General features: G+C 33.3%; 1 protein-coding gene across 2 annotated transcripts in view; it reads left to right on the forward strand.

Moving 5' to 3' along the window:
* Nucleotides 1–24,466, forward strand: part of LOC113520843 (uncharacterized) — a 104,092-nt gene that overhangs the window by 48,519 nt on the left and 31,107 nt on the right. Inside the window, exons 3-4 of one of the 2 annotated variants that reach the window (XM_052897521.1) lie at nucleotides 3,540–3,645; nucleotides 13,323–13,416. In XM_052897521.1, coding sequence (XP_052753481.1) covers nucleotides 3,540–3,645; nucleotides 13,323–13,416 — 200 coding nt within the window. The remainder of the gene's footprint in view (nucleotides 1–3,539; nucleotides 3,646–13,322; nucleotides 13,417–24,466) is intronic. The other variant, XM_052897522.1, reaches the window with a different exon arrangement.

Raw genomic sequence — 24,466 nt, forward strand, 5'->3', positions numbered from 1 at the left:
AAGGAAATATTACAGCGGAAATCAATTGTATAAAGGCGAGTTTAACTCTACAAGAGTCTCTTTCAGTAAATTAAAAGTAGAAAGCAGCATTAGAGCCAGCCTGTACAGTGTTTTTTTATTTTTAGTTTGATTGTTTGTTATCATTGGTATATTTAAGATTATATACGGGGGGGGGGGGGGGTAAAAATTCACCTTATGTATACTCAGTCATCTATTTGTATACACTTAAAAGCCTATGATTTTTCTCTTGGCATTCTAACATCTCAACTAACAACATAGGCTACTTTTAATCTTGATCAATAAAGATATCCCGGTCTCGCGAGTAAAGCCATGGGTAAAAACTAGTTAAAACAATTTATCACACAAAATAAATGCCACTTGTATTTGCAGTTTGTAAGTAAATAGAGTAACAACGAACTATGTATATATAGGAAGTAAGAGCAAGTACAATGATGTGGCAGGCTCCAGTGGCAGGCAGCCAAGATACTTATCAGAGATACGACTACAGTTTTGTGAACGAAAAAGTTCCGGATAAAACGTTGCACGTTAGAACTTTATGTTTATTTTTAACGTTACGCAATTGTTATAGTGGTGTGATGTGGTGTGCTTTTTATGATGTGATTTGTGGGAAAAATAGCAGTATCAATGATAATAAAATTAAAAGCAAAAAGCGTAAAGCATTTGTTGTCTTTGGTTCTTTAATGGATTGGTAATAAGGTAGTAAATCTACCTATGCTACCGGTATACAGTACATATATAGTACTGGCGGGGCACCAGTGAGGGATGATGGGTGAGGATGAAGCACGTCAGTTGGCTCTTTGTGACATATATATAAATTAAACTTTTAATTTGATACTCTGTTATGTCCATGGCACTGCTCATGTCTATAAGCAACGGTTACCACTTTCCATCAGGTGGACCGTCAGCTTGTTTGCCATTCTAAGTTGTATGAAAAAAAAATGTTACGTGAGTAAAGCCGGGGGGTAATGGACTATTAAATAATAACTTTGTTAACTGCGAAGTTTAAACAAAACAACAACTTGTACTAATCAGCAGCAGGCTAATAATTTTGATGTTAATAATTAACAATTTCTAAGTTTGCGTACAAAGTTCGATTATCGGATGCCCTCGGTTGGTAACATAGTTTAATATACTATCCTGGTAGATATTACACTAATTGACAGATAGATAGATAGATAAATAATTTATTTGCATTACTTACAGCACACAAATAGCAATAGACATAAATGCACAGTGAGAAAAAGATAAAAAACGATATATGTACCAAAAATAAAAAAAAAAAAAAAACAAAACAAAATACATAAAATTAGTAACAATTTTTTACCTTCATGCGTGAAAGCACAGTTAAAAATGTATCTCTTAATTTGAATGTTAATAACTGGATTACATAAAAATAAATTGGTCCCGGGATAGAACGGGCCACCCCTTCTTTACTTGTGGTGATGGACTATTTTATGCTGGAACCACACAGCAATGAATTGCACTAATAGTAGCGGAATAAAAAAAAAGAATTTTTAGGACCAATATGAAAGCCACACAGAAAATAACAATATAACTAACAATATAACCACAGAATACATATACTATGTTAATTTATTATATATATATATATATATATATATATATATATATATATATATATATATATATATATATATATATATATATATATATATGTAGTTTATGTTACATCCAATTCTTTGAGCGAGAGCTCCTTGTGTCACTTACACAAAGCTTAACATTAACTCTTTAAAAGTATCTAGTATTATATATATTACAAGAATATTCAGATACACATCTGTTTTCTCTCTATGAATTGCAAATGTGCAGGTTTTATTCAACCTAAACTAATGGAGGTCAAATTTTATTATGAACTCTCGAATCGAGATTCGTGACTTTATATTTTCTTTACAGCAGTGATTCTCAACCACTGTGCCGCGGCCCATTTTTTGTGTGCCGCCAAATTTTGCAAATATTTAAAATTTTGAAATCGTTAAATATGTGCCGCAACAAAAAAAAGGTTGAGAATCACAGCTTTACAGTATTTTTACTATTTATAAAGTCCTATTACTTGTAATTTAAGTATGAAATCCTTCGATTATAAAATATTTGAACTTACAGACTTACAGTGATAGAGTTTTGAAAAAAAGGTTTTAAAAGATGCAACTTTAGTCTTAAGTAAATTAATGACTTTTTTTATATTTTGTGTGCTTGTTTATATTAGTGCTTTAATACATACATATAAATATAAATAGACTTGTTATTGGAAAGCATTGTACAGCAGTTAAACGTTAGGGAAACTGATAATATTTAAATAGATCGTGCGCCTATTACTATAAAAATATGTAATATATACAGTTATTGTAATACATATTATATTATTACTATTATTTAATTATATATATATATATATATATATATATATATATATATATATATATATATATATATATATAATTTATTTTTATTAAGTATTATTACATTTTTTTTATGGCGCCCAACGTGGGTCTCAATAAATACAATTTATAAGGCCTGTCACTTTCAAATATAATAATATGCCTGTAGTGAATTACTATGTTTTTAAAAACGCTTTCTTAATAGTATTACAATGATGTGTGTTGGTATGCAACTTGTTGAAGTTTTATCCAATTCGTTAGGTTCCCTGATGGATAAAAAATAAATATTATTAATAGGTATTATTTATGTATATATGTATACCCATTATAATGTAAGTTTTTTAACTATAGCATTCCAAATTTAATAGTACTTAGGATTTGCGACTTTATAGATCAAGACCCACGGTGGGCGCCAACTCAATTGAAATACTAACAATAGGCAATAACGATTATTTCTTCTCGACTTGTACAACTTGGAATAGCAAATAAGCTATAATTTATTCTGTTATCGTCACTGTAAGGTTTATTGTTGTAAAACTGTAATGTATACTGTATTAATATTTTGTAAATGACTGTTTGTTGCCATAAATAAATAATTTGACGCCCACCTTATGGAAAATGGTAACCGTCGTCCATAGACATGAACAGCATCATGAACTTCAGAGAATACCAGAGGGAGACTTTGTACAAAAGTCGATTGCTTGGGTACCTCTGACCCATTCGTGATTCAACCGTGAAGCAATTGTGTTTGCATGGTTGTGTTTCGGTTTGAAGGGTGGGATATGGCGTGAATTTACTGGGTACAGAGGAATAACACCTGAGTCCTCAGGAATAGCAACGCATGAGAGGTATCATGGGCGAAACAGTATACTCTGTTATGTCCATGGTACTGCTCATGTCTATAGGCGACGGTTACCACTTTCCATCAGATGGGCCGTCAGCTTGTTTGCCATTCTAAGTTGTATAAAAAAAAGAAAAGAATAAAGTCTAACTTGTTGCTTACGCTTTGTTATTCTTCAGACCGAAATACAGTCATGCAAGCATAGCTTAATAACTACAGGTAGTAGGTTGTATTACTTTGTATTACTTTGCTGGTGTGTGTTGGCATGTGACCTGTCGCAGTTTTATCCGTGTTCTCAGGTTTCACTGACGTGCAGACCTTGTTCCTGGCATGCTTCGGGACGCTGCTGCCCTTGCTCGCTGTCCTCTTCGCTACGCTTCTCATCAGGTCAGTAATCACAAAGTTACTTGAATGGAATGTTCTTACCAAATTAGTTTACCTGTAGGAGATGTTACATTATGGGCCCAGTCATTGTACATTGTATTAAAATGTTGGAAAAAATATTACGATTATCTGAAAATAGAATAAAATTAAATAAATAATTATTTGTTATAATAAATAGTCTAATAAACAATATGTATTTGATGTTTTTGTGCATTATATGTACGTAAAAATTATTAATTCACTCTTGCGCCACCTACCCATTTCTATATGTTCTCCTTTAACCAAAGGTTGTCTGTAAGAGATTTCCCTAGCGATAAGACCACCTTTTGTACCTTTATATGTATATTTCGATCTGTACTCCATGCCATTGTATTTCAATTGAATTGTTTATATGTCATTGTTTATTTTTATGTTTTTGGTGCAATAAAGATTTAAATAAATAACCGAATAATCTGTTGGAACAAAATGTTTTTAATATTTCAATTTATTTTTATTTTATTTTATTATAATAGGGGAACAAACAGTACCTAATATATATTAATAAATACAGCCATAACATGCTATATCAGTAAAGTTACCACAATAAACTCACATATCAAATAAATGAGAGCATATGATTAATATTAAATTTCTTTACATCAAGTTATATGTTAAAAATGACCAGTTCTCTACAAATGTGAAACATCTCTTTTGTTTATTAAGCAGTTGTTTATTTATTTATTTATTTATATGGTCACTAACATAAGATACAGCAAAGCATTTCAATACGATACCCTATTGGATTAGATCTAACTGTTCTTATATTTAGAGGCACAGTACGATTTCGTCGTGTAGCATAAACCAGAGGGAGACTTTGTACAAAAGTCGTATGCTTGGGTACCTCTGTACCATTCGTGTTTCAACCGTGAAGCAGTTGTGTTTGCATGGCTGTGTTACGGTTTGAAGGGTGAGATATGGTGTGAATTTACTGGGTACGGAGGAATAACACCTGAGTCCTCAGGAATGGCAACGCATGGGGGGTATCATGGGCGAAACAGTATATTCTGTTATGTCCATGGTACTGCTCATGTCTATAGGCGACGGTTACCACTTTCCATCAGGTGGGCTGTCAGCTTGTTTGCCATTCTAAGTTGAATAAAAAAAAATAGGCCACCCTACCTTTCCTGTGGGTGTCGTAAGAGGCGACTAAGGGAGGGCAAAGGATAGGCAGCAGCGTCCCTCTTAAAACATCTCTAAAAGCCTAACTTCATCCATTCATCATTCATTTTTATTATTGATGTTAAAAAAAATGAGATTTTTGTTCGACCGTCTTTGAGTTTGCGTTGCAAATGTTGAATTGAAAATTAATTTTATGCCGGCATAAAGTAAAATTGCAAGAAAAGATATTGAAATTTTAATATATTTGGGCAGATCTGTCTTTTTTATTAAAATTATATAATGTGGCATAGATGTCGTATATTTCTGAAACATCTTTATAAAAATACTAGCTTTATATTGCCGAGGTTTTTCGAAGAGATTACAGCATGGGGTTCTTCAAAAAAGAGGTACTGCTGGTATTTCAGGCGTTCATAAGCTATGCATGGGGGGTATCATAGGCGAAACAGTATACTCTGTTATGTCCATGGTACTGCTCATGTCTATGGGCGACGGTTTCCGCTTTCCATCAGGTGGGCTGTCAGTTTGTTTGCCATTCTAAGTTGTATAAAAAAATCATAGGCTACGATAACTGCTTACCATCAGATGGGCTGTATGCTTATTTGCAACTTCAGTGCTATAAAAAAAAAGTTGTTACCTGCTGTTTTGTTCGTGTCCAGTGTATAAAGTATACTGCGTAAAGTTACGATATAATCTATCCGTGTACAAAATTTTATTCAAATTCGTTCAGCCACTTAAGAGTGACTGAGTAACAAAAATCTTCATAAATTTTCATACTTGGATTAATATTATATAAAGGGATTATTTGATTTTTTCTTTTGTAAAATTCTTGTTTAAAAACTCTTTTACTTATAGGAAACTCTTTTTTAGCAAGAAACATAAAGAAAGTAAAAGAAATAAATAAATAAAGAAAGACAAAAATATTTATTTAGTGCTCAATTTCACATTTATTTACAAAAAATATATAACAATAAACAAAAAGAAAAAAAAAAAACTAAAATGGTGTCACTCAGATATATGCCATGTTCTTTTGAACATGATGCTGGCTTTCAGTAGCACCAATTTGTCTCTCTAATTATCACTTAAAATTATACTAGTAAGATAATATAGTTAATTATTCATATATATTAATTATATACAAAATTATATGTAAAAAATATGATCTATCTATTATATACACAGCTTACATCTACGTTCTATACATATAAAAAACAAGATCTTAAAAAAATTACTTAAAGATAAAAAAATTCTTTGAAATCATTGCCACTTAAAATAAAAAAAGCCGTGTAAAGTCGAGACGGGTGCTAGTTGATAATAATAATAAGATTTATTCTCGTTTGAAAGCAAAAGTTCTATACATCTGGTCTGTAGGTATCAAGTCAATATGGCGTATCGTTCATGTATTGAGCTTCTCAGTATGTTTGAGCTTCAATAAGAGTGCTTATTCACGGAAGGACGGACGATTTGATATTATTGGATTCATTTTATGAACACTGCTATTTTTATATTGTTATCTAGAGAAAATTGAAGCAGATTTGATATTACAAATATGTCACATTGTTATAACGGGAACACGTGTAGGTGATCTTTTAAATCTTTATTTTACTTTATACCAGACCAGACAGGGAGACTTTGTACAAAAGTCGATTGCTTGATTACCTCTGTCCCATTCGTGTTTCAACCGTGAAGCAGTTGTGTTTGCATGGCTGTGTTTCGGTTTGAAGGGTGGGATATGGCGTGAATTTACTGGGTACAGAGGAATAACACCCGAGTCCTCAGGAATGGCAACGCATGGGGGGTATCATGGGCGAAACAGTATGTGTGTGTACTGTTATGTACATGGTACTGCTCATGTCTATAGGCGACGGTTACCACTTTCCATCAGGTGGGCCGTCAGCTTGTTTGCCATTCTAAGTCGTATAAAAAAAAACCTGACCTGCTTTATACTTACCTATCACCCTTCACTGGTGCTTACTCCGGTGTATACCGATAGCGCGGGTGGGGTTACTATTCCATTATCACCCATTAAAAAAAAGCCTCGTGTAACCATATCGTGTGCCAATACTAAGAAAGAGGTAGGTAATCGAATAGACTGACGGGCGGTGCGTCGGTAAGTGGAGCTACAGGAGCCATTTATTGTGTTAGATTGTATTGTACGCGTGTTCGCCGAAATAAGTAAGACTTTCGGAATAAGTAAGGATAATAAGTAAGAAGGAAGTTCGACTAAGTAAGAGTAAGAAATATTGGGCAGAAGTGATACTTTTGTGAGTTCAGTAATAAAATCAGAACCGGATACTCCAATCCTCATACTTATTACATTACCGCCTTCTGCATTTAATTTCTTCAAAAATAACGTATTAAGATTTCTTAAGGGTCGATAACGCGAGCGTGACGTCCCTGTTATAGGCATTCATGGGCTACGATAACACCGTTTACCATCAGACGGGCCGTGTGCTTGTTTAACACCATAGTTGAATAAAAAAAAAATTTCGTACTGTTAGTGTGGGCGACTTGTTTAATATAAAAAATAAATTTGACTACACATCAAAGTAACTAATTTACTTTTTACACAATACTAGCGGCCCGTCCCGGCTTCGCATGGGTGGACATTTTTACAACATTTTACATCTTTATCTGTACCTACCTAGCTACCTATTTCATAGATGTGCCCGCCCCCACCTGTAAACCTTCCGCACCGCTAAAATAGGTACGAATAACATGTAAAACGCGACAGCGTTATTTTTTCTATTTCTATGAATTATTAAATTCGTAATATCTATCGAATGGAATAGCCGATTTTAACAATATATTTAAAAATATAAACACAAAGCAATAATTATCGCTGACAATTTACTTTAATCGAAGCACGTCCAAAATGAAATGACCGCATGAATGACATAACAACATGCTTGTACTGTCAACACTGAAAAAAGCTTCAATTTGACAGCACAATCTCCACCTTAAAAAATTTGTGACAAATACAAACTGTATTTGACACAAAAATCCCCATTAATAAAATGATCCGCCATTTATTGCATTCGTTTGTTACAAAAAATGTGACAAATGATGAACCGCTCGACCGATTCTGTGCAAACTTCACACAAACCATCTAGTAAATACGTCCGAACAAAGCCTGAACATTTGGTTAGGATAGATGAGGCCGTTCTTGAGTTATAAAAATACAACGAAAAGTGGCATTTATATATATATATTTATATACCGCGAACCGCGAGGAGGTCGACGTGGTTGGGTATATTGCTAGCAATAGGATTCATAGTTTCCATTACTAACAATCCCTTTCCCCCCTATGGTGGAGGTTTGGGTAGCAGCGTTCCTCTTAAAACAACCTCAAATCCTACCTGCAGTTGCCAGCATGTCTACTAAGTGTGGCAATTACTGGTAAAACCCCTTTTATGGGAAGGCTTATGTTCAGCAATAATTAGTATACACTGGCACCAGTGAGGGATGATAGGTGAGAATAAAAAGACAGGCCAGTTAGTCCTGTTTCAATCCGAAACATAGATTTATTTTCTATACATTATTAATGTAAAAAAAAAAATAATACTATTAAAACTTTACAGTAAAAAATTATAATAAAATATGGCTCCGCAAGGAAGGAACAGGATTAATACGTGGTTTTATTTTATACAATTTCCCTAATTAACATTATCCACCTAATATACTACGGAGACAAATTAACTTTCTTCTCGGACTATCCAGAAGATTTTGATCCTTCGAGCCGGATTTGAACCTATGGATTTATGACCAAATTAACTTTCTTCTCGGACTATCCAAGTCCATCGCGATGAATACACTTGGAATTCAGCACAATGGTTTCCAGGGGGGTACAAAGTGGATGTCGACCGGACTGAGTATATTGCTAGAAATGCCCCTCCCACCTATTAATTGTTACACCTATTATTATATGTATGGTTGTGTCAACTAACTTCGTCTAAGATGTAATGTGCGCAGCGTTTTAATTAAGAAGTTTAAACAATGGATGCCTTATCGAGCCGGTGATTACAGAAGCGATTTCAGAGCTGGGTAATTCGAGTTTTGATTTGATTATGACGCAGTCTGGTAATAGCAATAATTCACACACGCGCGCGCGCGCACGCACACATAGTCTGTATTTTGTTTTTTTGTTAACTTTGCCTAAGTTATATACTAGAAATAAGTTTTAATGTTAAGTTTATTCTTGCACTCTATATCTTATTATTGTTATCTGTGTATTATAACACTAATTGGTTGCCTTGTATTTGTGTAGTCCATGGAGATGGGGCACTGGTGACTTGTAACACAGGTTCTTCTAAACCTACCGCAAGCACCAGTCTCTCACAAAACTGGTCTTCATTTCAAATTGTACCTCATGTTGTTACTCTGTTCCACCTTTTGTGAAGAGAAAATAAACCGTTCATTCATTCATTCATTCATTCATTCATTCTGTTCGGAAGTAACGTTTGGAAAAAGTTAATAGGTCGTATATAGAATAAGGAATGTTATAATAAGATACCGAAGGATATTTTGGACCTACCTTTTGATAAATTTAAAACTGTTATTAAGAAAATTTTATTGAACAAAGCTTTATACACTAAACGATTATTTGTATGACAAATGTGTATGGTGTTAGTGGATCATGCACGGGATTTTATTTAAATCAAACTTGATTTGTATTTTTTTTTGTGAAACATAATCTTAGATTATAATACGTTAAAAAGACTACTTTTTACAAAATATAGAAATGTTATCAACGTTATTATTAACCGAGAAATTTAAATACATTTGTTTTTTGGATAACATAGAATGGCTAACAAGCTGACGAAATGTGTAACCGTCGTCTTTTCTGTGTATAATATTATAGTATACTGTGTCGCCTATGTTACTTCTCATATGTTGGCATATTACTAATACGACGTTCTTCCACGAGGCCTTATTAGAAAGGTTTAGTCCCGTAAGTATCGATACGACCTCAGTTTATTCCCATAAGGAAAATCCTTTGAAGTACCACTCACTTCATTTACGACGAACCTACCTCGCATGTAACTCGCATACAAATGATCTAATATTAATTGCAAACTACACGAATGGTAGTTTATATTCGTCACCGTCATCATATCAGCCTTTAACTGTCCACTGCTGGACATAGGTTTTGCTAGTAGTTGCCACGCTTGGCAGGTAGATTGGCGAACGCAGTTAGGCTTTGGAGATGTTTTAAGAGGAACCCTGCTGGTCATCCCTCGACCATTAAGTTGCAATAGTGAATTTGTGAATCATTTACATTGTAAATATGAATGACGGAGTGGTTCGCTTTATAATGCTAAGTTGTTCATAGAGCTATTTCAAAAGTGGCCATTTTTCGTCCCATACTTTACCCTATTATACTTCTTTACAATAATTGCAATTTTTTAAACATGAGACAATTGTTTATATTGCATGGCGTCGTTTTAATGCATTCTAAGACACCTTATGTTACGAATACTAAACGCCGTAAAGACAAAATGTTCCCTTCCAAGTTTTCCTTTATTAAACGGTTCTTTTACTATTTCGGACCCTTTCTCTATAACAAAATAAATTTAAAAACATCAAGTTTTGGACGTAAAAACAGGGTACGCATATTTCTTCTGAATAAGACATATGAGGAAACGGATTGTTTGATGCAGCTTAATGTACATATATGCTATATTGCCAATGTGTAGGATAGTGTATTTTAATTTTTTTTTAATTGTTAAATTATGTATACAGCTTTATTGTAGTTACTCTATAACAATATTATTTACCCCATAATACTAAAGGGGGTTGGGGCTGTGGCCTCTTAACACAGGTTATTATTTTAACCTATTTAGGAGCCCAGTTCTAAAACCATAATTACTGTACCCTTATAAAACTATAATATGAACATTAGTTAAGAAACTACAGTTATGTTTTTTTTTACGAATACATCTAATTTCATTTCATTTCAATCTTCTTAACAGTAGATAAATAAATGAAAATACAGAGTAGGCATGTGTAGTATGGATATTGATTTGATATCTATACATATATTGGGTTCGTCTAGATTTTTACAAAAATTACTGAACTGATTTAAGTGAAAATTGGTGTATGGATAGGTCATATACTTACTTAGAACAGGATATATTATATTCTGACTTACCAGAGGGAGATTTTGTACAAAAGTCGTTTGCTTGGGCACCTCTGTTCCATTCGTGTTTCTACCGTGAAGCAGTTGTATTTGCATAGCTGTGTTTCGGTTTGAAGGGTGGGATATGGCATTGAATTAACAGGGTACAGAGGAATAACCCGAGTCCTCAGGAATGACAACGCATAGGGGGTATCATGGGCGAAACAGTATACTCTGTTATGTCCATGGTACTGCTCATGTCTATAGGCGAAAGTTACCATCAGTTGGGCCGTTAGCTTGTTTGCCATTCTAAGTTGCATAAAAAAAATACTTACGCTGTCGAAGCTACGGAATATAGCTAGTATAGCATATACATATATGAAAAGATACAAACAGATTAGACACCGCCTTTTTGGTGAGGGTTAAAAATATACTATATATATATATTTTCTTTCACTATTCGCTTCTAGATAGTTTTCGAGACAGTTCTATTGTCCATTCGTATATAAGATACGAGGCATTCGTATGAAAAAGGTAGAGAGAAATTTTATTAAGTTTCTTAGTATAAAAACTACAATATGAAGGTCAACGGAGGGCCGCAAGTATTTCTAAAGCATTATTAAATGTAAGTCTTTGGACACTGTGTTTATGTACCGCTGAATAAACCCTTTTTCACCAACATTTGATGTTCACTTTGTGAAATGGATTGATGTTTTAGAAATATTTTCCTTTTTTATTCGTGTAGATGGTCACCGTCAGCTTTGATCTTTATCGTTTTTTATTGGTGTTATAATATATAATTTTATACCATACTTTGTATAAAAGTCGTTTGCTTGGAAACGTGTCTGTCCCATTCGTGTTTACACTGTGAAGCAGTTGTATTTGCATGGCTGTGGTTCGGTTTGAAGGGTGGGATATGGCAGTGAATTTACAGGGTACAGATGAATAACACCTGAGTCCTCAGGATTGGCAACTCATGGGCGAAACAGTATACTCTGTTATGTCCATGGTACTGCTTACGTCTATAGGCGACGATTACCATTTTCTACCTTAGAAGATTTTGTCAGTAGTTTCCATGTTTGGCAGACGAGCATTTTTCATCAGGTGGACCGTCAGTTTGTTTGTCATTGTAAGTTACATATTTTTTTTTTAAATGTTTTATTACAGCATTCTTTTTCTTTACCTGAATTAAACCGTAAAGGAAGTTAAATTGAACAATTTGAGTTAAGAAATTAGTTAATAGGAAACTGGATCGGGGCCAAAGTTTCATTGAATCCATTCGTAGGTACAAAGTTAGGCACAAATGCTTCCGACATATTCTTCGTTTAGTATTTAATCATATCTTATATTATACTAGATGCAGGTGGCCTCACGATCGTTCCTTATGGTAGTCTATGGGAGGCTTATGTCCAGCTGTGGACAGATAAAGGTCGAGGCGATGACGATGATACTAGATGTCGCCACTGTCAATTTAAAAGGTGATATGTTTTGTTTCCATGGTTTAAATCATGATTATCGTGTTCCTACCGTTATCACAAGTGCTATTCGGGGTCAGCGTAATATGTTTTTCTCTTCCATTTTTCACTACTTACAGTCATTTCCACTTTCATTCCCATTCTGGCCATATCATATTTCACACAGTCTATAAATGTCTTTTTAAATCTTCCTCTGCCCTTAGATGGTTTGAATTTAATTATTTTAATAAAAATTCTGGGCATGAATAACCGGCCGGCGGCCGGCTCGCACCTGTACTGCTCAGTTTGCTCCCACTTATCAGGCTATTTCTCTGCTCAATTCTCCGATTGCTCAGCAGCCAGGTATTGATTTTTTGTATTCAACTTAGAATGGCAAGCAAGCTGACGGCCCACCTGATGGAAAGTGGTAACCGTCGCCTATAGACATGAGCAGTACCGTGGACATAACAGAGTATACTGTTTCGCCCATGATACCCCCCATGCGTTGCCATTCCTGAGGACTCGGGTGTTATTCCTCTGTACCCTGTAAATTTACGCCATAACCCACCCTCCAAACCGAAACACAGCTATGCAAACACAACTTTACAGTTGAAACATGAATGGGACAGAGGTACCCAAGCAAACGACTTTTGTACAGTCTCCCTCTTGTTCATATATTTAATGACAAATTAGATATATATTTAAAATGTTGTTTAAATTTTTTAAGTTTATAAAATAAACCTTTAGCTCACTACACGTTTTGGAATACTGTAAGTGTGGTGAGCAATTTATAAATAAATAAATAAATATATGTTATAGTGCAATATGCTGTTGGTGTTCCTAGAAATAAATAAATAATATTTTAAATTATATATTAAGTACCTATGTTTGTTTATTTCATTCTTCTTTGGTCTCTTTTGTTATATTTATTTTAATATAAAATATATTTCTAGGTGCATGTGCCGGCGCTGGTGTCCTGGCTGCTGCAAGAAGTCCACCAGCTCCTCAGTCTCGGAGAGCAGCGAGAAACAAGAGGCCAATCAGCAGGTCAGTGATGATTATAGTAATGATGATTGGTATCTTTTAAACCGATTTCAAAAATAAAGAGTTAAATTAAGTCATATTTTTGTAATAATTATAACTTTATACCTCCGTCAGTTGTAAACCGATTTGAAAAATTCTTTTTTTATCTGAAAGAATAATGGGATTAAAACATTGTAATATTTTGATTTATTTATTTATTTTTTAGTGCATGTATGTGTACATGGCGGACTTAATGCTAAAATCATTCTCTGACAGTCAACTATATACTAAAATTACATATATTTATTATTATTGACAATGAATTTACTGGGTACGGAGGAATAACACCCGAGTCCTCAGGAATGGCAACGCATGGGGGGTATCATGGGCGAAACAGTATACTCTGTTATGTCCACGGTACTGCTCATGTCTATAGGCGACGGTTACCACTTTCCATCAGGTGGGCCGTCAGCTTGTTTGCCATTCTAGTTGCATAAAATATATATATATATTATATAAACGAATACATTTACACTTACACATATATAAAATATACTATATCATAAACGAAAGTGAGAATAATATATAGCACTTACTTATTATTATTATTATTGATTGAATTAAAGAGATAAATATTGGCATTTACTAACAGTTAATATTTAATAATTATATCTTTTTTTTTTAATTATATACATTTACATCTTCACGCCTTCACGTGGGTAAAATAGGTCCATTGTTTGTAACTATTAAGTAAATAAAAAATAAATTTGAACAGTATCAACAATTGAATGAGATTAAGCCGACGAAAGCCACTGTTACCTTCAAATTTCCTTCTTTTGAAGCAGTTAAGGAAATAGCCACTTACTGAAACGGGGCTCATTATATGAAATAACTGTTTTTGTTTTAAAGCACTCAGATGTTTAACCGTTTTCAATGATAACGGTTAATGAAAACAATAACAGCTATTTATATATTTTCTCAATGACATAATCGACATTGTTTGTGCGTGTGTGTGTGTGTGTGTGTACGTGTGTGTGTGTCTTTATTTGTTTCTATTTATTTTACGGAAAGTTTCTGTGTCCGTATTTATGTTTTCTTGAAAAACGGTGATAAAGATGCCGCTTTTGTTTGTTTGTTTCTTTTTCTTTTAAATTACGCAATGAATTTTGATTTTAATTTCGACGGATTTCATTGTTATTTAAATATTTTACAGAAGATTTTTATGTACAATTTGCAGCCGTGGGAAGCCGTGCTTGGTCACTAGTTTAAATATATAGTCATTGTTTATTATAGGGGGGGATTTACTATAAAATATAAACAGTATAATATTGTTGGTAAATTGAATAAATTTAATGAGTTTTTTTATGTATTTTTTTTTATATATAACTTAGAATGGCAAACAAGCTGATGGCCCACCTGATGGAAAGTGGTAACTGTCGCTTATAGACATGAGCAGTACTATGGACATAATAGAGTATACTGTTTCGCCCATGATACCCCCCATGCGTTGCCATTCCTGAGGACTCAGGTATTATTCCTCTGTACCCAGTAAATTCACGCTATACCCCACCCTTCAAACCGAAACTCAGCCATGCAAACACAACTGCTTCACGGTAGAAACACGAATGGGACAGAGGTACCCAAGCAATCGACTTTTGTACAAAGTCTCCCTCTGGTAATTGAATTAAACTCTAAAAGTATATGCAAGGATGGAAAACCTTGAAACTTTCAAGATAGGCTATATATTAACTTGTACATGCAATAAAACCAGTGTAGTGTGAGCGCCTGAATTATGTCAGTTAGCTCGTAACTACAATTTGTTGCTCACACAATTTAGCCAGGCGTTTATGAAGTTAACGCGTTACTAACGGCTTGATTTCAAGATAATTGCATAATATCATAGATGATATCAATAGACGCAAACAATTTCAGAGCAATAATGTTAGCTAATATTTTATTTCATATAAAAATATCTCTAATTATCAACATTACTCTGTATTCTGTCCCTAATATGTGATGTAACGTTAGAGTTGAAATAAATATGTCAGTAAAACGTTTTTAGTTTAATATTAATAACAGTTCGCGTTATATTAACAGCTATAAATATAACGCGACTAGTGACATAAATGCAAATTTCCATTTTAATATTCTAGCTGGTTGAATGAAATGAAGGAGCAATGTGCCGGCATACGAGTATTAGCTATAACTATATATCGTATACAGCTATGTCGTATTAGTGATGGGCTAAGTCTGGCTGACTTGAGTACCGATTGGAATATCTACTGAGAACTCAATTAATCGAGTTCTCAGTGTACGGAATTTGGATAGACGATTTACGTTAGACGTTTGTTGTTAATTTTTGTTCTTGTTTCAGGGTTTTATTATTTTTTCTTAATTATAGAAAGCGGAAATATTAAATAACTAAACACACATACAAATCAGTTGTAGAATGTAAGTAATCGCATTACTTCAGTACGCTTGCGCCTATTCGGCTAATTCTTTTTTTATTGGATTTGTAATTGTTAGGACGAAGTTTGAATGAAAGGAAATGTTTAAAAAATTGTACGAAAACGTGAACAATTTTGCTTAAAAGAGAGTGAGATTTGGTTTTATGTTCTTCATTTATACATTCGTGCGAAGTCGGGGCGGACAGCTAGTCCTTAAGTAAGCTTCAAAAACCAAATAAAAAATACTTTGATTAAGTATTCGCATACTCAGTACTTATTCGAGTTCTCAGATTCGAGTGAGTATTCGATTATTGTTTTAATGATTATCAGTATATTCGAATTTCAAAAAAGGCTCACTCGGCACATCACTACGCCGTATTATCACCCTATCCTTTGTTTTTAGTGTTTGTATTATACGGAACGCGCTGGAATTTGCAATGTTCTACAATTATGTCATTAACGCTACCGCGGATTAGGTTATTGTTCACGGAATTGAAACGTTTTTTTCAATTAACGTTATTTTAGTTACCTCCGATTAACCGACTACAGAAAGGAGGTTCTCAATTCGACTATATTATTTGGTATTTCAGTTTATGCAATATTTTCATTAATAATATACGGATGTTGTCTTTTATAACACCCGACGCAAAAAAGAGAGCGTTGTAAGTTTGACGTGTCCGTGGCATCGTAGCTCCTAAACGAATGGACCGATTATGATGTGTTTTTTGTTTGAAAGTTGACATGATCGTGATGGTTCCTAGCTACAATTATGAAGATCTATATTTTGCGTTTCGGGGGTTACTTAAAATTTGTAATTTTATTTATTATTTGTATTATTATTTACTAGTTTTTGCCAGTTATTTATGTGTGGATTTTGAAAGTATGTAATCTAACTGGATTATGTATAAAGATAAAACATTCATCAGGTTTTAAATGAGACTTTTAGGATTGCAACAGTAAGAACTGTAGTTCAAATGGTCAAATAGTTTTTGCGTGATACCTGAAAAAAAAACAGAGATAGACGCTAAAATTCTAAAAAATATTGTTTTGACATTATTTAAGAGAATTATCTCTTATAAATAAAAACCGATCCTTGTATATTTACAATTTTATTTTATTAATTAATTAATAGCAAATAATTTATTTTATTGTACATAAATATGTAGATGGTATATAAAAATGTAGAATATACGCTGTGGTATATGTGTATGTATGTATGTATGTATGTATATATGATTATCCGTGTATGTGTACATTTTGTTTTGGTTTTATATTGTATATATAGTTGTAAATGTGTAAGTAAAACTACTTTTTGATGCATAAATTATATTGTGCTTACATACTTGTTTACTGTGTGTTTATGATTTGATCATGCTGTATACCCATATTTCTGGAGGGTTAGCATGAACAAAACATTATTGTACCCTATAAATTAATATAACACTGTTATTTCTTTGTAATGTGTACTATTGAAACAAAATAACTATATATAGTAACAACTCTACGTTTAACAGTTATTAAAATTAAGCTAGTTTATAACTTTATAAATAACGTTATTTATAACAGTTTTTGATTGACGTTACGATACGCGATTTCACTGGCAATTTAGCCACGGTGCAGGGTATTGTTTAAAATTTAAACGTAACAGAATCACTGGCGCACATAACGCGTGACAGTGAATAATTGAGGTTAGAAACATATGGCTTCATTTAGCCGGCGCTCGCGTTACTGCACATGTACCTAACTGGAAATTGAGGGGGAAAGGGATTGTTAGTAATGAGATTTAACAGCCCCATTGCTAGCAATACACCCTATCAGGATTCCCCCTGGAGACTATAGTGGTTAATTCTTGTTCAATTGGTTACTATGAGCCAACTGACATGTCTTAATCTTCACTTGTCACCATTCACTGGTACCCCGCCAGTGTATACCAATAGCGCAGGCGGGGTTTCGACTACATCTTCACCCTTTAAAAAAGATTGGAAATTGAAAAATTAGTTATTTTTTTAAGTTTAATATTTAAGTATTTAAGCATACTAGCTATGCTTGATTTAATAGAGACATTACGATATAGTAGGTTTGTAATGAAACAAAGTATAATGCACCAGTCGGACAGGCGGAAAACATAAAATAAAATTTAATTCGACTATGAATTCCGCAATAGTGACAATTCTTTTTTCTCCAATAATTCTTCTTAATTAATAAAATCTATCAATAAAAAAGCTGACATTTTAAACGCATTTACAGACCGCTACGTGTCCTGCCAAATAACGTTCCCGTATGTTTTTATATTACTACACTAGCGTCATTTATTCACATATGACATGAGAAGTATTACTAGATATCTTGCTGTTATTCCGACTAGATGGAGGAAAAAAGCAATTAGGAATAGAAACAACTGGCACTGGAATAATACGTCATTTATAATAGAATGCTTGATGAATATAGTGGTTTGTATGGCTCTGTATGGAAGCTAAATGAACATATAGATTATAAATATTTGGTCGGTGAATTTAGCTGGTTCATCTGTCATTTGTTGTACTCTTTAACAAATATTATGTTTCTAAGTACTATTTCAATATCATTATAACTAGAAGATCTCTTTTGACAGTTGGAGTGGGACATGGGAGTTATTTAAAAAAATATATAAGTGGTCTTAATAAGAGCAATAGAAGCAAAAAATCTTCTGTCTCCCTGTCTGTCTGTATATTTGTTGTGGCATCACGTAAAAACTACCAAATTAGACATGATGTTAGATTTGGTATGTGTTTTATCTTGATACACTGTCTAGAAGTAGTTCATTTCTTTGATTTTCTTATTTCAAAGATCCACGTGTAAGAAGTAGCGAGCAAAAAGCTAGTAGGGTATTTTTTTTATACCACACAGCTGACAATCTAGCATATGGCCCACCTGATGGTTACCGTAGCCTATGAACGCCTGCAATACCAGCGGTATAACGCGCGCGTTGCTGTCCCTGAAGAAATCTGTTTATCCCCCTTTTGAATAATCCCATGTATGTCATGTGTGGCGTAATACTGGCCACTTTGGTTTGTACTTATTTATTTTCTGTCATCCTTTGTTTTCTTTTTTGTCTTTATCTGATATCTTCTGGTATTATAGATATTTAGGCCTCTATTTTATCTATTATTATCTAATTCTATGTCACCTGTGTTTATAGAACTGGTCTGCTTTTGTCATTACGACAGATTTTATTACAACTCTAATTTTATTCATTTTTTTTTATCATTTTGGCACTTTATTTTTCAAAGTATACTCTTGTTTGAAAAGAGCAACAAATAAGTATCACGCTGTTTTTCTCGACTGAAATTGATTTTCCAATTAAGGGATAGAATCATAAGAAATCAACAATTGAAAAGTAAGTATGAAGTAAAAAAACCTTACATTGCTAAAATGATTTTTCTTTTTCCAACGGCTTTTCAAGTTGCAACTCACGTTCTCGTGGGAATGAGTGGAGGAGAAAAATAAAAAGTTTTTAAGTAACCTAATTTATTTGGAACTTTTTAATTTATTGAGTATTTTTACATTCTACTGTATTATTCTTTAATTTTGAATATTATTATTTAATTCTTTTCCAATTTATTATTTACATTGAAAATAATCCGCTGCGTACTCGTTCGCAATGCTTTCACGTATGTTTTAGAACTTAACAAACTCGGTTTATTCAAATATGTCATATGCGGTATACACACGCGAGTCGAGCGCCAGGAGCCAGTGTCCTATATATTCAACGTACGTTGTACTAACGACGGCTGGAAACCAATTAGAAAACCGTGTGTACATAATTAATACAATAATAATTCCATCCAACGATATGGCTTTGCTTGGTTTTGTTAATTAGAAATTAATCAAACGGGATCATTTATGTCTAGATAGAAGTTAATTGGAGAGCTTAGGAGGGAATGTTCTAGAAAATTGGTTTTGTAAAATGGTAATGCAATCAAATATTCTAGTCAAGGAAGTTTTTGAGTGCGCTGTCTAACAATCTAGTATCAGAATTGTAAATTTAGGGCGGCAATTGTAATTTAGGCTTTTTTATGAAATACTAGTTTTGATTCGTGACCTCGTCCGTTTATTGACTACAATAAAAAGAAACCTACGTCCGTTATCATGTCATATATTCCGGAGCGGACTCACCCAAAGTAGCAGACATGTCTTCATGTATAGCTTTTGGAGTTAAACCTTTCAAATTCAGGTATTTTATCACTGCACGATGTTAAATTTTATCCATTTTCAAAAATAGCTCTGTCTTGACTTACGGTATCACGTGTAAACGAACAATGAGTTACTGTGAATAAACTAAACTGTGCATACTTGTTGCTAAATAATGTAACTACAAAATGAGGGTAGTTTAAAAAAACAACCAATGACTTTAACCATGTTAGGCTAAGAACTTTTTAAATGACCCTCGTAATATGCGAATTTTATGGCGATTGATTAAGAGGTAATAAACAAACGACCAAACTCACTTTCACATTTATAATATTAGTAACGTTGACTGAAGTTATCCTTCTAGCATTTTACTTAAAATAATATTTTTCTATAAATAAGAGTCATAAATTTGTTGATGTTTTTAGATATTTGTTTGAAAGACTACTTATTTATTTTATTTTGTGTTATTTTTCTAAATAAAAAAAAGGTTTACAAATTATAAATGAGAATTTATATTTATTGACATTATTTTATTTCATATTTTATTGGTCAATAAATTTAAATAAATAAATAAATACTTTTTTTAATATTATTGAATATAATAATGAAGTACAAATTATGTATCTGGGATTGGTCCACTACGCTGTGAGAAGGGTTGTTTGTAATATACCAATAAACGGGATACAAATACCAAAACTTAAAAAAAAAACATTCTCCAACCCCATTTCACATTTCTCCAAAAGTTTCTTCAAGAATTTTGTGTCTTAAATATTTTGGAAACCGAAATTTTCATATTATACCCAATATTGCAAAAAATATACCTAATCTGGCAACGCTCTCGCTACTCCATAATATTAAAAAAATCCCTTCCCCAAACTAAGTATTGTTAGCATGTAATTGAGTTTAAATTCAATTCATATGTGGTCAAAATCATGTTAGAAGTTAACATCCAGAGACTTACAACCATAAAAATACATTAAGAATAAAAAATATCTCATTACTTTGTTGGTTACGGCCGGCCCAAACTGCATTTTTGGCTGCAAGTTCTAGAGAGCAACTGTCTGCGTTTCTCGCACACAGGCGATAGAGCGGGATGGGCAGTGTGCGCTTGACCTATGCGCTTGCGCCGACCGATTTTGGCAATTCGGAGACGGTAGATGGGAGTGCTCGCGTTGTATATGGTCAGCATATAAAATTGGAAAAATAACAAATAGGATTTCCATTAAAGTACTAACTTTTGTCTGCGACTTTGTATGCGTGGATTTTGGGAGCAGGAAAACTACTAAAATATACGATTTCTAGATTATGGTAAAATCATTCATGCTCATAGTTTTTTTTATGCAACTTAGAATAGCAGACAAGGTAACGGCCCACCTGATGGAAAGTGGTAACTGTCGCCTATAATGAGTCTCTTCAAACCCACTCTTCAAACTGAAACGCAGCCATGCAAACACAACTGCTTCACGGTTGAAACACGAATAGGACAGAGGTACCCAAGTAATCGACTTTTGTACAAAGTCTCCCTCTGGTCTTGATCTCAATATTGATAAAAAAGGACTTAAAATTTGGTGTTTCAATATCTCAGTAGATAACTCTACAGTATTACTACCATCATTTCAACCATTATCCGTCCACTGCTGGACATAGGCCTCCCCTATAGACTACCATAAAGAACGGTCCTGAGCCACCTTCATCCACTGACTCCATGCAATACAATTGAGATCGTCACTGTATCTAGTGGGATCTAGTGTATCTAGTAGGGATCGTCCTACACCGCGTTCCAAGTTGCATAAAAAAATAATTTATTATCAAAATTTACATATTCGTACACTTGCAATAATTGGTTTAAGACAAAATAATCTCAGACAAAACTATTATTATGTTTAAGTAAATGGTGGTGTTTGAGCTAGTTCGTATTTTATGACCTCTGGGTGAGATATAGGTGCTTTCTTAGCGTGTGTTGGCATTTATTCGTAACTGGTCGTAAAGTAGGGGGAAATGACCTTGTCTAGTTTATTTTATGTATACGTATGCATTAAGAGTGTGATGTTATATCATAACATTTGTTTATTAGTAGTATCTGAGTGGACAAGATGGAATACGATACTGTATTTAGATTATGACTCTCACTATCCCGCGGTTTCGCTCACGGGAATCAATACATAAAGTATCCTATGTGCTAAGATGTAATAGAACCTATCCATTTGTCAAATTTCATTCAAATCCGTTCAGTAGTTTTTACGTGAAAGAGTAACAAACATCCATCCATACATCCTTACGATTTTTGCATTTATAACATTAATAGGATTATTGTTAATTATTAGCTTAAATGTTTTCTATGTTTTTTTTTATTATTTCAGATCTTTTTTTTATACAACTTAGAATGGCAAACGAACTGACGGCTCACCTGATGGAAAGTGGTAACCGTCGCCTATAGACATGAGTAGTACCATGGACATAACAGAGTATACTGTTTCGCCCATGATACCCCCCATGCGTTGCCATTCCTGAGGACTCAGGTGTTATTCCTCTGTACCCAGTAAATTCACGCCATATCCCACCCTTCAAATCGAAACACAGCCATGCAAACATAACTGCTTCACGGTTGAATCACGAATGGGACAGAGGTACCCAAGCAATCGACTTTTGTACAAAGTCTCCCTCTGGTAAAAGAGATCTATATGGGAGTATTTGTTTTTTAAAAACATAATCATCAAGATTCGCTTACAATTAGTTAAATAAACATACATTTAAAATACAAGCGAATTGTCATTATGTACTACATAGGATACTTTATGTACTAATTCACGTAAGCGAAGTTGCAGGATACAGCTAATTTGTACAAATGGGTAGGCTATATCCTAACTTAGTAGTTAGGATATGGGCGGTGGATTCATAAAAATCATAATTCAAAAATGCTTATAATGAAATTTGCTTGAAAAAAAATATATTTATTTATTTTTTCTGTTTTCAATTATTTTACCCGAAGAAAGAGTAAATTTGATAGGACTGAAAACAATATGAATAAGAGGTTATTTAGACAATTGAGAGATGCTACTTAAATATCGGATTAACTCTGCGACAGGGATTTTTTCTTTATGTATAAGTAATATTCCCCAATAAAAGACAAGTAATTTTTAATTTTTTTTTAATTAAATTTTAATTTGCTGACTGTACCACCAAAATCTATATGTACAGTCTTCCTATCCTCTAGTACTTATGAACAATGATTGCCTTTACACATACAAAGAAAAGGCACACAAATACAGTCCCCTAAAAATACTTACTACATTGACGCACACTAGGAAGTTCACTTACAAGATATACGACGCCCATAAAATTACAGTGCGTATTATAGTAGAGCGATTTTGTTAGTATTTTCAACTGTCTTCAAATAAAAGGAGAGCGCTTTAAGACAGTTTTTTTTATCTTTGTTACTTCATAACTCTGTCAGTTGTAAACCGATTTGGAAAATTATTTTTTATCTCAAAGGATATACTTTTAAATTGGTCCTATAGAAATTTTATCAAAATCGGTTTAGTTTTTAAATCAAAGTATCTAGTTTTGTAACAATTTGAGTAGGTTCTTTTTGTGGAACACAAACTTTAGACACCCATAAAACTTGCCACAGAGAAAATCAAAACTGTTAGAAACTATTGAGAAAATATCTTTTTTTTTATGCAACTTAGAATGGAAAAGAACCTGACGGCCCACTTGATGGTAAGTGGTAACCGTCGCCTATAGACATGAGCAGTACCATGGACATAACAGAGTATACTGTTTAAAAATCTGGTATCGAATAATACAAAGCATGTTTATCTAATACCTATGATTTAAAAATTGTTTTCGTGCATTATAATTTACCGTACGTAGTGTACTCCACAAATTATTGCCAAAATTTCCCTTTGCCCTTCTTATGCTGGTGTGAGTGATGCGCACACGCATAATACATAGGTACTAAATGCGAGCGTGTGTCGGTTTTATCGCTGTAAGGGTAAACGTAAGCCGGTTCCAAAGTGAAGTATGACTTAGGGCGATTGATATTTCCCGACAAATATTGTTATATTTACAATAATTTTTAAAAATTAATGAAGCTTTTAGATATCTTAAAATATAATTTGGCTAATAATAATAAATGTCAAATATTTTTTTAATCATAAAAGATATTTTTTCTATTCAATATAATATAGTATATTTCTTAACGATAAGATCGCCCATTGTTTTCTCACTGTGATTATTTCTTGTAATTGTTAATATTTATAATAAGTTTACTATTGTAATCTTTTGGAGGTAACAATAAAGAGTATCTATCTATCTATCTATATTGAAAACTTTGCTGATTTTAAGGTGTTTAAGAGACTGTAATGATATTTTTGATAGCTTTTATAATATGAGTGTAAGTTTAAGACAGAATTATTATATATAACTTAGGTGTTAAAGTAAAAGAAAAGAAAAAT

Source organism: Galleria mellonella, unplaced genomic scaffold (genome assembly GCF_026898425.1).
Source record: "Galleria mellonella isolate WM207_F2 unplaced genomic scaffold, CSIRO_AGI_GalMel_v1 utg36, whole genome shotgun sequence".
NCBI lineage: Eukaryota > Metazoa > Arthropoda > Insecta > Lepidoptera > Pyralidae > Galleria > Galleria mellonella.